Raw genomic sequence first — 13,790 nt, 5'->3', positions numbered from 1 at the left:
AACTAAACTGAAAGAGATTATCTGAGCGGTCACCCCATTGCCATCTTGAGCCCTGAAGCTAATTTGATTAATGGCTTGCATCCCCTGTAAAATAATGCAATAGTTGCAATGGCTAACAACGTGAGAGTGGGGATAGACACAAAATGCTCAGCGGGACAGGCAGCATCTCTGGTGAAAAAGAAAAGGTGATGTTTTGGGTCGAGATCCTTCTTCAGATCCTTGTTGCGGTAGTGGGAAACTAGACTATGAGGCGGTTTCCGCCATAGATGCTGCCTGACCCGCTAAGTTACTCCAGCATTTACTGTTTATTTCCAGAGTAAACCAGCATCTGCAGTTCACTTCCTGCACAACATGCCAGTGGAACTGTAGTCACACACAGGCACACACTGTAACAATGGCTGGTCTCTTTCTGGGTAATTTGGTTTTGTACAACAATCTGACAACTACAGTCATTCTCACCAGTACCTGATGCTGTGAATGGGACTGACTATAGATTTTAGACTTCAGAGATACAGCATGGAAACAGGCCCTTCGGCCCATCGAGTCTTCGTCGACCAGCGATTACCCCATACAGTAGCACTATCCTACACACTAGGAATGATTTACTATTTCACTGAAGCCAATTAACCTACAAACTTGTACATCTTTGGAGTGTGGGAGGAAACCGGAGCACCCGGAGGAAACCCAGGCGGTCGCTGGGAGAACATATTAACTCTGGACAGACACGTCTGTAGTCAGGATAAACTCGGCCTTCCTCTGACACTGTACGGCAGCAACCCTGGAAAGGGTTACGGATGGGACAGAATCTGAATTGCCAAAATAAAATACTCTTTTCTATCACTTTGGAATAATCCAAGACAGTAAACTTTGCAGGAACACTGAATTCAAACACTGAATTCCATAACTTAGCATAATCCGAGGAGTACAGGAGTAGAGGGATCGAGGACTGTAGGTACCTACTTCCCCGGAAGTGAACACAAGTCAAAGGTAGACAGGGTGGTAAATAAGGCTTTTGATACTTTGGCCTTCATCAGTCAGGGCACTGAGTAGAGAAAGTGTTTAAGAAGGAACTGCAGATGCTGGAAAATCGAAGGTACACAAAAAGGCTGGAGAAACTCAATGGGTGCAGCAGCATCTATGGAGCGAAAGAAATAGGCAACGTTTCGGGCCAAAACCCTTCTTCAGACTGATGGGGGGTGGGGGGGGCGGGGAGAAGAGCTGAGTAGAGAAGTTGAGAGTAGACACAAACTCAGCGGCTGAGGCAGCATCTCTGGAGAGAAGGAATGGGCGATGTTTCGGGTCGAGACCCTTCTTCAGACTGATGTCGGGGAGGGGGCAGGACAAAGATAGAATGTAGGTGGAGACAGCAAAACTAGTGGGAGAATTGGGAAGGGGAAGGGGATGGAGAGGGAAAGCAAGGGCTATCTGAAGTTAGAGAAGTCAATGTTAGAGAAGTTGAGACATCTGTTCCTGTTGTACAAGATGTTAGTGTGGCCGCATTTAGAATATTGTCTTCAGCTTTGGTCATCTTGCTAAAGGAAGGATGGCGTTAAGCTGGAAAGAGTGCAGGGAAGATTTACGAGGATGTTGCTCGGACTCAAAGGCCTGAGCTACAGGGTAGACTAGGACTTCATTCCTTGGAGCACAGGAGGCTAAGGGACAATTTTATAAAAGTATTTAAAATCATTGGGGGAAATGATAGGGTGAATACACATGGACCCACAGGAATAACTTTTTCATGGAGGGATATATGGAATAAGCTGCCAGAGGACGTAGTTGAGGAATGTACTATCATAATGTTTAAGAGACATTTGGACAAGTACATGGATTGGATGGATTTCGACGGATACGGGCCAAATCCGGGCAAATGGGGTTATGGAATGAGGAATGAGCATAGAGAGAACATTTTGGACAGCATGTATGAGTTGGGCTGAAGGGCCTCTTTCCATGCTGTTTCCGTATGATCCAATGACTCTCGGACCCCATATTCGGTGTTTTTGATCACAGTTCACTCATTATTTTCCCCAGGGCTCTCTTGTACCAGAGACGGGACTGAGAAATGGAAGCATTCCTGAAAACCAACCCATCAGTGAGATACCTGCTCCCCCACCCCCTCCGCCACTCCCAGAAACTGTGTCAAACCCTCTCCCTCCACCACCACCTCCGTTGCCAACAGAGAATGCAGTGTCCAGCAGCAACCAGCGAAGACCTTCTTCATCTTCAGGGAGTGAGTATTTGCTCATGACGCAGTCCAATTGGACAGATTTTGTGAAAGAAATGGCTGAGGAATGAAGAATTCCTCATTATGTAATTGCTTGACAGGCAAGGTGTGAAGAGGATGAGCACAGGTGTCACAGTGGTGCAGCGGGTAGAGCTGCTGTCCCACGACATCAGAGACCTGAGTTTGATCCGGACCTTGCGTGGAGTTTGCACATTCGCCGAGTGATGGGATGGGTTTCCTTTGGGTGCTCCAGTTTCCTCCCACGTCCCAAAGATGTGTGGGGTTGAAGGTTAATTGGCTTCTGCAAATTGCCACTAGTGTATAGAGAATGAATGTAAAAGTGGCATAACACAGAACTAGTACAAACAGGTGATCGATGGATGACATGGTCTCGGTGGGCTGAAGGGTTACTTTCAATGCTGTATCGCCAAGCTAAACACATTCCCTGTGCTTGGAGTCAGGGGATGTAGGCGAGGTATTAGATGAGTACTTTGGATCTGTATTCACCAAGGAGAAGGACATGGAAAACAGTGCGATCAGTGAGGATACACATATGCAAGGACAGCTTGAGATTAAGAATGGTAGACAAAAGTGCTGGAGAAACTCAGTGGGTGCAGCAGCATCTATGGAGCAAAGGAAATAGGCAACGTTTCAGCCGAAACCCTTCTATTGGGGCTCTTCAAGAGCATTAAGGCGGATACATCCCTAGGCCCTGATGGGATCTACCCCAGGTTATTGAGAGTCCAGAGAGGAGATCGCAGGGGCCTTGATGAAGATCTTTACATCTTCTGTAGCCACTGGAGAGGTCCCGGAGGACTGGAGAGTAGCTCATGTTCTTCCTTTATTTTCGAAAGGAAGCTGAGAGAATCCAGGAAATTTGGAGTCTCAGAGTTATTGGAGAGGGTTCTTTGGGATAGGATTTTCTCTCATTTGGAAGAGAATGGGTTAACTTGGGACAGTCAACATGACTTTGCACATGGCAGGTCGTGTCTTACTAACTTGATTGGGATTTTTGGGGGGGGTGGCAAAGGTGATCGATGAGGGCAGGGTGGTGGATGCTGTAGATGTGAATTTTAATAAGGCATTTGATAAAGTTCCCCATGGTAGGCTGATCTAGAAGATCATGGCATTAACAGTGACTTGGTCGTGTAAATTCATTGTTGCCTTATTGAGAGTGTTGTGATGCAAAAACGATATTCAGGTCTGTGACCAGTGGAATTCCACAGGGATTCCTGCTGTTTACGATATGTATAAATGACCCGGGCGTAAATGTAGATGGGTTGGTGAGAAAGTTTGCAAATGACACAAAGATTGCTGGAATTGTGGAATGTGAGGATGAATGTCAAAATATACAGCAGGATCTAGATCAGAAATGGGTGGAGAAGTGGCAGATGGAGTTTAATCCAAGCAAGTGTGAGCTATTGCACTTTTGGAAGTAAATATAATGCGAAAATATACAGTTAATGGTAAGACCCTTAAGAGCATTCAGTACCGAAGAATCTTGGGGTCGAAGTCCATACCTCCATGAGAGCAACAACACACATAGAGAGAGTGGTAAACAGGAATAAGGTATATTAGCCTTCAATCATCCAAGCAATTAAACAGAGACTGGCTTAATAAAACCAGCATAACCATAATTCCGGATTTGTTATTTCTGAAGTAATCATGCTCAATAAGTTTCATTGTTTTGCTACAATGATGAAACATCACAAAGCAGGAAAAAAATGTTTCCTTAAAGAAAGATATTTTCCAAGAACATTTTGGAGGAAGATACTTACTAGGTAGCATATTATCTTGAGTGTTTCTGAAACAAGCTGAATTTCTGCTCAATGTTGACTGCAGGCCCTTGGTCAACGCATTGCCATTGAATTCCAAGGAGTTGGAGATGTACAAGGATGTTGCCAGGACTTCAGGGCCTGAGCAATAGGGAGAGGTTGGGCTTTATTCCTTGGAGCGCAGGAGTATGAGGGGTGATCTTGTAGAGGTGTATAAAATCATGAGGAGAATAGATCAGGTGAACGCACAGAGTATTTTACGCAGAGTAGGGGGATCAAGAACCAGAGGACATAGGTTTAAGGTGAGGGGGGAAAGATTTGATAGGAACCTGAGGGGCAACCTTTTCACACATGTGGGTGTATGGCTGCCAGAGGAGGTAGTTGGGGCGGGGACTATGACAACATTTAAAAGATGATTGGACAGGTACATGGATAGGAAAGGTTTAGAGGGATATCACCAAATGCGGGCAATTGGGACTAGTGTAGATGGGGCATCTTGGGTGGGCGTGGGCAAATTGGACCTAAGGGCCTGTTTCCGTGCTGTTTGACTCTGACTCTAAATTGTTGACTTTGTTATTGATGCCAATCTCCCAATAAATGAATAAATAAATCAACAATCATATCGGATGCTCACATTTTAGAGAAATGGTGTTGAAATGTCCTGTTTCGGATTTGGGTTTCCGATGGCTCCAATGAGTTAGCCCTGTCCCACTGTATGAGTTCATTCAAAGAGCTCTCCCGGGTTTGCCCTGATTCGAGCTCGGCGATTTAAGGTAATGGCCGCTCGCAGATACTTGGGGCTCTCGTGGACATTTTTCAATGTTGAAAAATCTTCATGAGTCTTCCTGAGCTTACCTGCCATTAGCGAGTCTTCCTGAGTACCTGCCGTTAGCGTTACGAGCCGCTAAGAGACGTCCCCGAGCTCCGACGTACCCGCTACGTTCATTCTATGTGCTTACCACGAGTTTGATTTTTTTTAACTCAGGAGAGCTCTTGAATGAACTCGTACAGTGGGACAGGGCTTTTAATATTAAACCAAACACAACCTTCTTGTTGCAGGTTGCTCATTTCACGAATGTGATTACAGTGATAACAAACAAAGGCAGGTATCAAGACATTGGATTATATCGTGCTGCATTTGTAAGCACTGGGCAGTTGACAGTAGTTTTTCCCAGAGGAGAATGTTACAGGGGGACCTGGTTCACGTAGCCTGAGTCTGTTTGCTGGGCACGCTCCCATATCTGATCTGACCCACTGTCATCTGGGGCTCCCCACAAGCCAATGACCCTCACCCAACCCACAATGCTGCAGATTCCGCATCCCATTCCCATCCCATTCGCATCCACAACAAATGCGGGAGTTTAGACTTTAGAGATACAGCGCTTATACAAACAGGCCCTTCAGCCCACCGAGTCCACGCCAACCAGAGATCACCCCACACACTCGCACTATCCTACACACCAGGGACAATTTGCATTCTACAGAAGCCAATAACCCTGCACGTGTGGGAAGAGACTGGAACACCTGGAAAAAACCAACACGGTCACAGGGAGAGCGTACAAATTTTGTGGAGACAGCACCCGTAGTCAGGATCAAACCCGGGTCTCTGGCCCTGTAAGGCAACAGCTCTACAGCTGTGCCACTGTGCCACCCTGAGTTTTCACGCTAATCTACCGGTCTCCCGTTGCCTATCACTTCCACCGCAATCTTTAGCCAGGCTGGTTTTCCCACGTACACAATGCCAAGATATCCTGTCCTTCCATTTCCACCCTCAGTGACACACAATCACAGCACTGTGGTAGGGGGGCAGAGCTGGTGGAGCCTTTCATCTCCAAAGACCCAGGTTCAGTTCCGACCAGCGCAAATGGGATTCTTCTATGTACCCTCATTCCCCCTGACATCCTGACATCCTGACATTTGTAAGGGATTTAGCTGCTGTAAGTTGCCGCTGCAGTGTCAGTCAGCTGTGGAATCCCGGATGGTGGGTTACGGATGGAAATCCAGGGGATGGGAACACAGAAGAAATAAAGTTGGATAGGGTAGGATTAATATAAAATGGATGCTTGATGTTGGCATGGACTCGGTGAGCCAAGGGCCTGTTTCCGTGCTGTACCTCTCAGTGATGCCTCTAACGCACAGGCCCAAACTGTGCCTAAGGTAGAGAAGACTCAGAGCCAGGCCTGAGGAATGGACAAACAGGGGAAGATTGGTGGTACACAAAAATGCTGGAGAAACTCAGCGGGTGCAGCAGCATCTATGGAGCGAAGGAAATAGGTGACGGGGAAATAGGGGCAGATTGGTGGTCGCAAGGGACATCACACCGTGTATCATGATACACGGCTTCATAGAATGTAGAACAGTACAGCACAAGAACAGGCCCTTTGGCCCACAATGTCTGCGTTGAACATGATGCCAAGATCATTGCTTATCTACCTGTGTATAATCCATGTCCCTCCATTCCATGCATGTCCAATTGCCTATCCAAAGTCTCGAGTACAGAGAAAGTTCACCAGACTGATTCCTGGGATGTCAGGACTTTCATATGAAGAAAGACTGGATAGACTCGGCTTGTACTCGCTAGAATTTAGAAGATTGAGGGGGGATCTTATAGAAACTTACAAAATTCTTAAGGGATTAGACAGGCTAGATGCAGGAAGATTGTTCCCAATGGTGGCGAAGTCCAGAACAAGGGGTCAGAGTTTAAGGATAAGGGGGAAATCTTTTAGGACTGAGATGAGAAAAACGTTTTTCACACAGAGAGTGATGAATCTGTGGAATTTTACTTCGGAGTCACGTGAGTGACTACGTGAAGAACCCGCCAGGATGCATGAGTGCCATATCGCTACACGTATTGCGAAATGACAGGCGGGTGGAAAGACGTTCCCCCCAGCGGCAAGTTTAAAAGCCGAGACCGACAGGTAAGCGAGTTACTCTGCGGTCGTTGTTATTTCCCGTACTGTTTGACAGGTGGGAAAACGATGGATAAAACCAAAAAGTCAACTAGAGCTGCGACAAAGCTGGCTGGGGAGGACCGCGGAATTGCGGGCAGCCAGCAGCGGCTGATGGCACTAGAATCACCAGTAGTGGGATCAGCTGTGCCCGACTTTGCCCCCGCGCCGGCCAGAACAACACTGCGGCCGGGCGGGAAGGCAAAACAGAAAACTAACATAGCCGTTGACTCTGATGCGTCCGACTTTGAGGAGATGCCTCGAGCGGCCAGCAACCGTGAGCGCTGGAGCCAAATGGAGCGGCTTATGGAGCAGATGCTCCAACGTGACAGACTCCGGGAGATGGAGTCTAGTCATCATGGGTTATACAAAACACCCACAACAGCACCATACGTAGGGCTGCACAGTGCATCTCCCTCGTCAGGGGTCAATTCTGGGCTGACCCTGAAGAGGGGTTTGCTGAACAAACAACAAGTGTGCAGGGGCTGCAGGAAGGAGAAAACCTACTGGACATGGTGTCCAAATACATACAGCCAGATCAGACTGGAAAACATCTAGAACAAAAACTAGCATCCAGCATTGATTTCCTATCATTAAAGCAACTACAGGAACAGGCTGTGATGGACACCACTGCCAAATATTTGGCACCAGGAGTTAGAAGCCTGGATGTAAAACTCCAGAAATTTTTGAAACCAGCGCTAGTGTTTCTTCGGAAACAAAAACATATGGTCATGGCCTACCTGGATGATATATTAATTGTGGGCAAAACTTTGGAATTAGTTAAACTAGCTGTATCAGCCACCAAACAATTGTTCGAGAAACTGGGGTTTATCATCCATCCAGTTAAAACTAAACTAACGCCTTCCACCAAAATGGATTATTTGGGGTTCACAATTGACTCAGTTCACATGTCAGTGACTTTACCAAAGGACAAGTCTTAACTGAGGCTTGCAACAACCTCGTTGACATCAGTGAACCATCTATTAGATTGGTAGCAAGGATAATTGGCAAAATAGTGGCTGCTTTTCCAGCCACACAATTTGGACCTTTGTATTACCAAAATTTACAAAGGGCAAAAATACAAGCACTCAAAATTAATGCTGGTCATTTCGACAGACCAATGAAGCTACCAATCAAAGCAATTATGGAATTAAAATGGTGGAGAGATAACATTTGGCATTGTTCCAGCCCTATCATTGTAAGCAACCCCTCAGTGGTACTACAAACTGATGCCAGTGCGCTTGGTTGGGGTGCTACCAACTCCACCTCTAGCTGTGGAGGTAGATGGAATGCACAGGAGGCATCATTACTTCAGACACTTGGCATAAACAACCTGGAAATGTTGGGTGCGTTCTATGGCTTAAAATCATACTGTTCTGGAATGCATCACCAGCATGTTAGACTACAGATTGACAATACCACCGTGGTAGCATATATTAACCATATGGGTGGAATTAAATCAACATCATGTGACAATCTGGCTAATACAATTTGGCAATGGTGTATTCAGAAAAATATTTGGATATCAGCTATTACCTACCAGGTAACCTCAATTCAGTGGCAGACACCAGGTCACGCAAATTCAATGAAAACATTGAATGGATGTTGGATCAAAAAGTATTTGCTGATATTGTAGCATGGTACGGAACACCAGATATCGATTTATTTGCATCTAGACTCAATCACCAGTTACCAAACTATGTTTCTTGGGAACCAGACCCTGGGGCATCAGCGATAGATGCCTTTTCGCTGCATTGGGGGAAATTGTTTTTCTATGCATTCCCTCCTTTCTGCCTCATCAGTCGGGTATTACGCAAAATACAACAAGACTCGGCGTTTGGTATTTTGGTAGTGCCCGATTGGCCTACTCAACCATGGTTCCCTGTGATACTCGACATGGTCTTAGAACCATGTATCACCGTCCTGAAACAACCAGATTTGTTGGTTCATCCCGTAACGGGGGATAGCCATCCATGTCATAATATGACAAACTTATTAATTTGTAGAGTCTAAAGAAACCTCTACTGGAACTGGGACTGACGGACCGCACATTGAACATTATCTCAGCGGCCCACAGGCAGTCCACCAAAAAACAATATCTGGTATACATCAGGAAATGGGAGATATATTGTTTCAAAAACAACATCACTTACAGATGAAGATAACGTCTGTTCTGGAATTCCTGGCAGGCCTCCATTATAGTGCCATTAACTGCGCCAGAAGTGCCCTTTCAGCATATCTGTGGCGAGGATCAGAGCGTCATTCTGTTGGGACTCACCCCCTGGTAACCAAACTTATGAGGGGAATTTTTAATATCAATCCCCCAAGAACCAGGTACTCTCATATATGGGATGTGAGTATTGTCCTAACGTTGCTAAGGAATTGGTCTCCAGCAACAGCTCTGTCCCTGCAAAAACTGACGTATAAAACAGTAATGCTGATGGCTTTGGTCTCAGCACAAAGGGTACAGTCTTTACATAAGTTAAGGCTGGACAATATGACTTCTTCAACAAGAAATATAATTTTTCATATTCACGAATTAGTCAAACAGAACAGACCGGGATCATCAGGCCTCAAAATAGAATTTAGGGCTTACCCTATAGATGATCTTCTCTGTATAATAAGACATTTATTGTTATACAATGAGAACACCAAAAATATCAGAGGCAATGAGATGGCACTACTAATCAGCCACAAACAACCCCACAAAAAGGAGTCGGTTCAAACTATTACCAGATGGCTGAAACAGGTTTTAACAACAGCTGGGGTGGATACTAACATATTCAAATCTCATTCCACCAGGGCTGCAGCTACATCGGCAGCTATGGAATTGAATGTACCGATGGACGAAATCCTGGAGACAGCAGGATGGTCTAGGGAAAAAACGTTCCAACAATTCTACTATAAACCAGTGGTTAAACCTGGAACTTTTGCTGAAACGATTTTAAGTTCTGTATTATGTTTTCACCCCATGAAATAGGGGCTATAACTTGTTGTTAATAAATTTATCATGGGTTTTCAATGTCGGATTCATGTTTAAATATGTTAACACAATTCCTCCCTTAGTCAATTAAGGCAGATGTGATGCATGGACTCGTTTCCACAGCATGAAATCACAGAGCTTTGAAATCTTCACGTAGTCACTCACGTGACTCCAAAGTAAAATAGTAAGATTAAACGAGAACTTACCAGTTCGAAGTTTGATCGTCATTTTATGAGGAGTAACGTTGAGGGATTACGTGCCCTCCGCTCCCACCCTTGATCATAAATTTAAACTGGTATCCTCTTCTCTAATCTTACTATGTTCAGTCATTACTGTTATCTGTGATTTCACACCGCTGCTTTGAAGAATGACACGCATGCGTCCTGTCGGGTTCTTCACGTAATCCCTCAACGTTACTCATATAAAATGACGATCAAACTTCGAACTGGTAAGTTCTCGTTTAATCTTACTATTCTCTGCCACAGAAGGTAGTTGAGGTCAGTTCATTGGCTATATTTAAGAGGGAGTTAGATGTGGCCCTTGTGGCTAAAGGGATCAGGGGGGTATGGAGAGAAGGCAGGTACAGGATACTGAGTTGGATGATCAGCCATGATCATATTGAATGGCGGTGCAGGTTCGAAGGGCCGAATGGCCTACTCCTGCACCTATTTTCTATGTTTCTATGTTTCTATTCCCTTAACATCAATTTTACTATTGTAATCTAATCCCATAACATCAATTCTACTATTGTATCTGACTCAATCACCACCCCTGGCAACAGGTCCCTGGCACTCACCATCCTCTGTATAAATAACTTGCTCCACTATCATATCGGCCTCAGCCACCACCATCGGCAGCACGTTCCAGGCAGGTTTGAGGGTGGAAACAGAAAGACAGGATATCTGTTAAACTTTTCCCCCGTCGCCTTCATCAGGACTGAAGTTTTCTGATGGAGCACCAACAACACACATTGCCCTTTGCACCTCACCGCCGACAGTAGAGGGTGGACAACAACTTCCAGGCAATTGGGCAATTACACATAAAGCATGAGGTAATTGTGGGCAATGGCGTGCTGTTGTCAAGTGGGATGGGGGTGGGGCCCATATCTTAATCCCATTTTACAGTCAATGCTCACTGCTAAAAGTGCCGTAGGTAATTCCTCTGACAAGTAGTCCTAAAATGACTGCATATGTCCGATGGGAGACAGCGTTGGTAAGAATAGGGTATGATGAAACATTCAGAAGTGTTATGTATTGCCTGGAACAATAACAACACGGGAGCACGTCATTAAACAGTGATTTACTGACTATCTTCGAACTTGGTACATCACTCAAACTTACATAAACTGGCTTCAGCCTTTTAAACAGTGTTGTTGCCTATTTCCTTCGCTCCATAGATGCTGCCTCACCCGCTGAGTTTCTCCAGCACTTGTCTACCTTCAAGTCCTACACTAGTTCCATGTAACCGTTCCTTGATCAGACGGTGTTCCCAATCAGAGTGGTGGGTGGCGCAGCGGTAGAGTTGCTGCCTTCCAGCGCTTGCAGTGTCCGGTGACCCGGGTTCAATCCCAACTACGGGTGCTGTCTGTACAGAGTTTGTACGTTCACCCCGTGACCGCGTGGGTTTTCTCAGAGATCTTTGGTTTCCTCCCACACTCCAAAGACGTACAGGTTTGTAGGTTAATTGGCTTTGGTAAAATTGTAAAATTGTCACCAGTATGTAGGAATTGTTAGTCCGGGGGCTTTGACTTTGATTTTGACTTCGGGAGAGGAATGGAGAGCAGGGAAAAGACAAGACTTTGCCTTCCATCACAGTGAGGAGGAGATTCACTGTGATGGATGTTTGTGTAAATTGTGTTGGTGTGTGTCTTGGTTCTTTTCTTGTATGACTGCAGAAACCAAATTTTGTTTGAACTTCATGTGAGGTTCAAATGACAAATAAACGGTATTGTATTGTATTGTATTATTGTAGTGTAGGGGGATCACTGGTCGGCATGGACTCAGCGGGCTGAAGGGCCTGTTTCCGTGCTGTATCTCTAAGCTAAGTTAAACTCAACCAGCATATTTTTCTCCCTGTCCAGCTTCATTCTGCACCAGAGAAATTCATCCATTTTCCCTGATACATGTAAACTCAGCAGTCACACATCAGTCTAGGTTTAGTTTAAGGAGGCTGAATTATGATCTTATAGAGGCGTATGCAATCATGAGGGGAATAGATGAGGGTAGATGCAGAAAGTCTTTTACCCAGAGTAGGGGAATCAAGAACCAGGATACATAGGTTTAAGGTGAGAGGGGAAGGATTTTATAGGAACTTGAGGGGCAACTGTTTCACATAGAGTGGTGAGTATATGGAACAAGCTGCCAGAGGAGGTGCTTGAGGCAGGTACTATAACAGCATTTAAAAGACAGGTACATGGATAGGAAAGGTTCAAATGGATTTGGGTCAAATGGGACGAGGTTAGATGGAGTTGGTCTGCATGAAAGAGTTGGGCTGAAGGGCAAATTTGAGACGTGTCGAGAGGAATCGCACCACCGCGAGCCCAGAGGGACCGAGAGGAAGGTGGATGAGTGAGAGCAATGTGGGCCCCGGTGGGGGGGGGGGGGGGGGCTGAGGCTGAGAACAATGGAGGACCTGGTGGAGAGCTGCCAATAAACGAAGAGGGGCCCGATGTTGGGTGGAGCGCTGAGAACGAGGGGTGAACTGCCCAGGGAGGCAGTGTGTGTGGGGGGACGGGAGGGAGGGGAGTGGTTGCTGCCAGTTGTGGCGGCAGGCAGTAGATCGCACTGTTCAGTACTTTTGTAATGTGGTGACACTTGTGTATTGTCTGGGTTATACGCAAAGCAAAAGCATTTTACATTCTCCAGGTAACCCAGGTACAATAACCCAGGTGACAATAAAGTATCATTTACTCATTGTTCATTGAAAACACAAAGCCGCACAGTACCTCTTCCAAAACGGAGCAGAGGGTAGGCCAGATGGTTTGAAGTACTGGCCATTCACTGAGTCATCTTTTTCCATTTTTGAGTTCACCAGGCAGGTGTGAAGATCAGTGGTGAATCACTCAGTATTATTCTTGTTTTCTACAGTGCTTTGTTTTGAGTAAACTGTGTTGATGTTAAAATACAGGCAGAACCTGTCACACCTGGAAGTTGTGTGTGAGTCATTTATATTTTGAACCACCCCTGCCGTAGTTTTGGGGGAAGTTTCATTTTACACACACACACACAATGATACATGATCGGCAGGGTATTTCCATGCTTCAAGCATAATCACAATATTGTATTGATTTACAAATGAAAATTAGTCAACCTTGTTCTTCAAATGTCACATTTCTTTAAATTGCGAGTGGAGATGGCGTTGATCGAACTTTACTGGCTTTACCTTGCACTAAATGTTATTTCCTTATCATGTATCTGTACACTGTGGATGGCTCGATTATAATCATGTAAGGTCATAAGGTCATGTGATATGAGCAGAATTAGGCCATTCGGCCCATCAGGTTTGCTCCTCCATTCAATCATGGCTGATCTATCTCTCCTTCCCAACTCTATTCTTCTGCCTTCTCCCCATAAACTCTGACACCCACACTAATCAAGAATCTATCTATCTCAGCCTTAAAAATATCCATTGACTTGACCTCCGCAGCCGTCTGTGGCAATGAATTCCACAGATTCACCACCCTATGACTAAAGAAATTCCTCCCCATCTCCTTTCTAAAGGAACATTCTTTAATTCTGAATCTATGACCTCTAGTCCTGGAGTCTCCCACTGCCTTGTCTTTCCAGTGACACACCATAAAGGCTTCTTACTGTACCTCAGTACACATGAGAATAAATCAAACTGAACTGATAAACAAAACTGAA

At 45.3% G+C, this 13,790-nt stretch overlaps 1 protein-coding gene across 1 annotated transcript in view; it reads left to right on the top strand.

The window, feature by feature from the left end:
• Positions 1-13,790, top strand: part of espn (espin) — a 217,505-nt gene that overhangs the window by 155,289 nt on the left and 48,426 nt on the right. The window contains exon 9 of the mRNA XM_055659678.1: positions 2,029-2,227. Within this exon, the coding sequence (XP_055515653.1) occupies positions 2,029-2,227 (199 nt within the window). The remainder of the gene's footprint in view (positions 1-2,028; positions 2,228-13,790) is intronic.

The sequence above is a fragment of the Leucoraja erinacea genome, chromosome 30 (assembly GCF_028641065.1).
Source record: "Leucoraja erinacea ecotype New England chromosome 30, Leri_hhj_1, whole genome shotgun sequence".
NCBI lineage: Eukaryota > Metazoa > Chordata > Chondrichthyes > Rajiformes > Rajidae > Leucoraja > Leucoraja erinaceus.
This window is presented reverse-complemented; position numbering and strand designations above follow the sequence as displayed.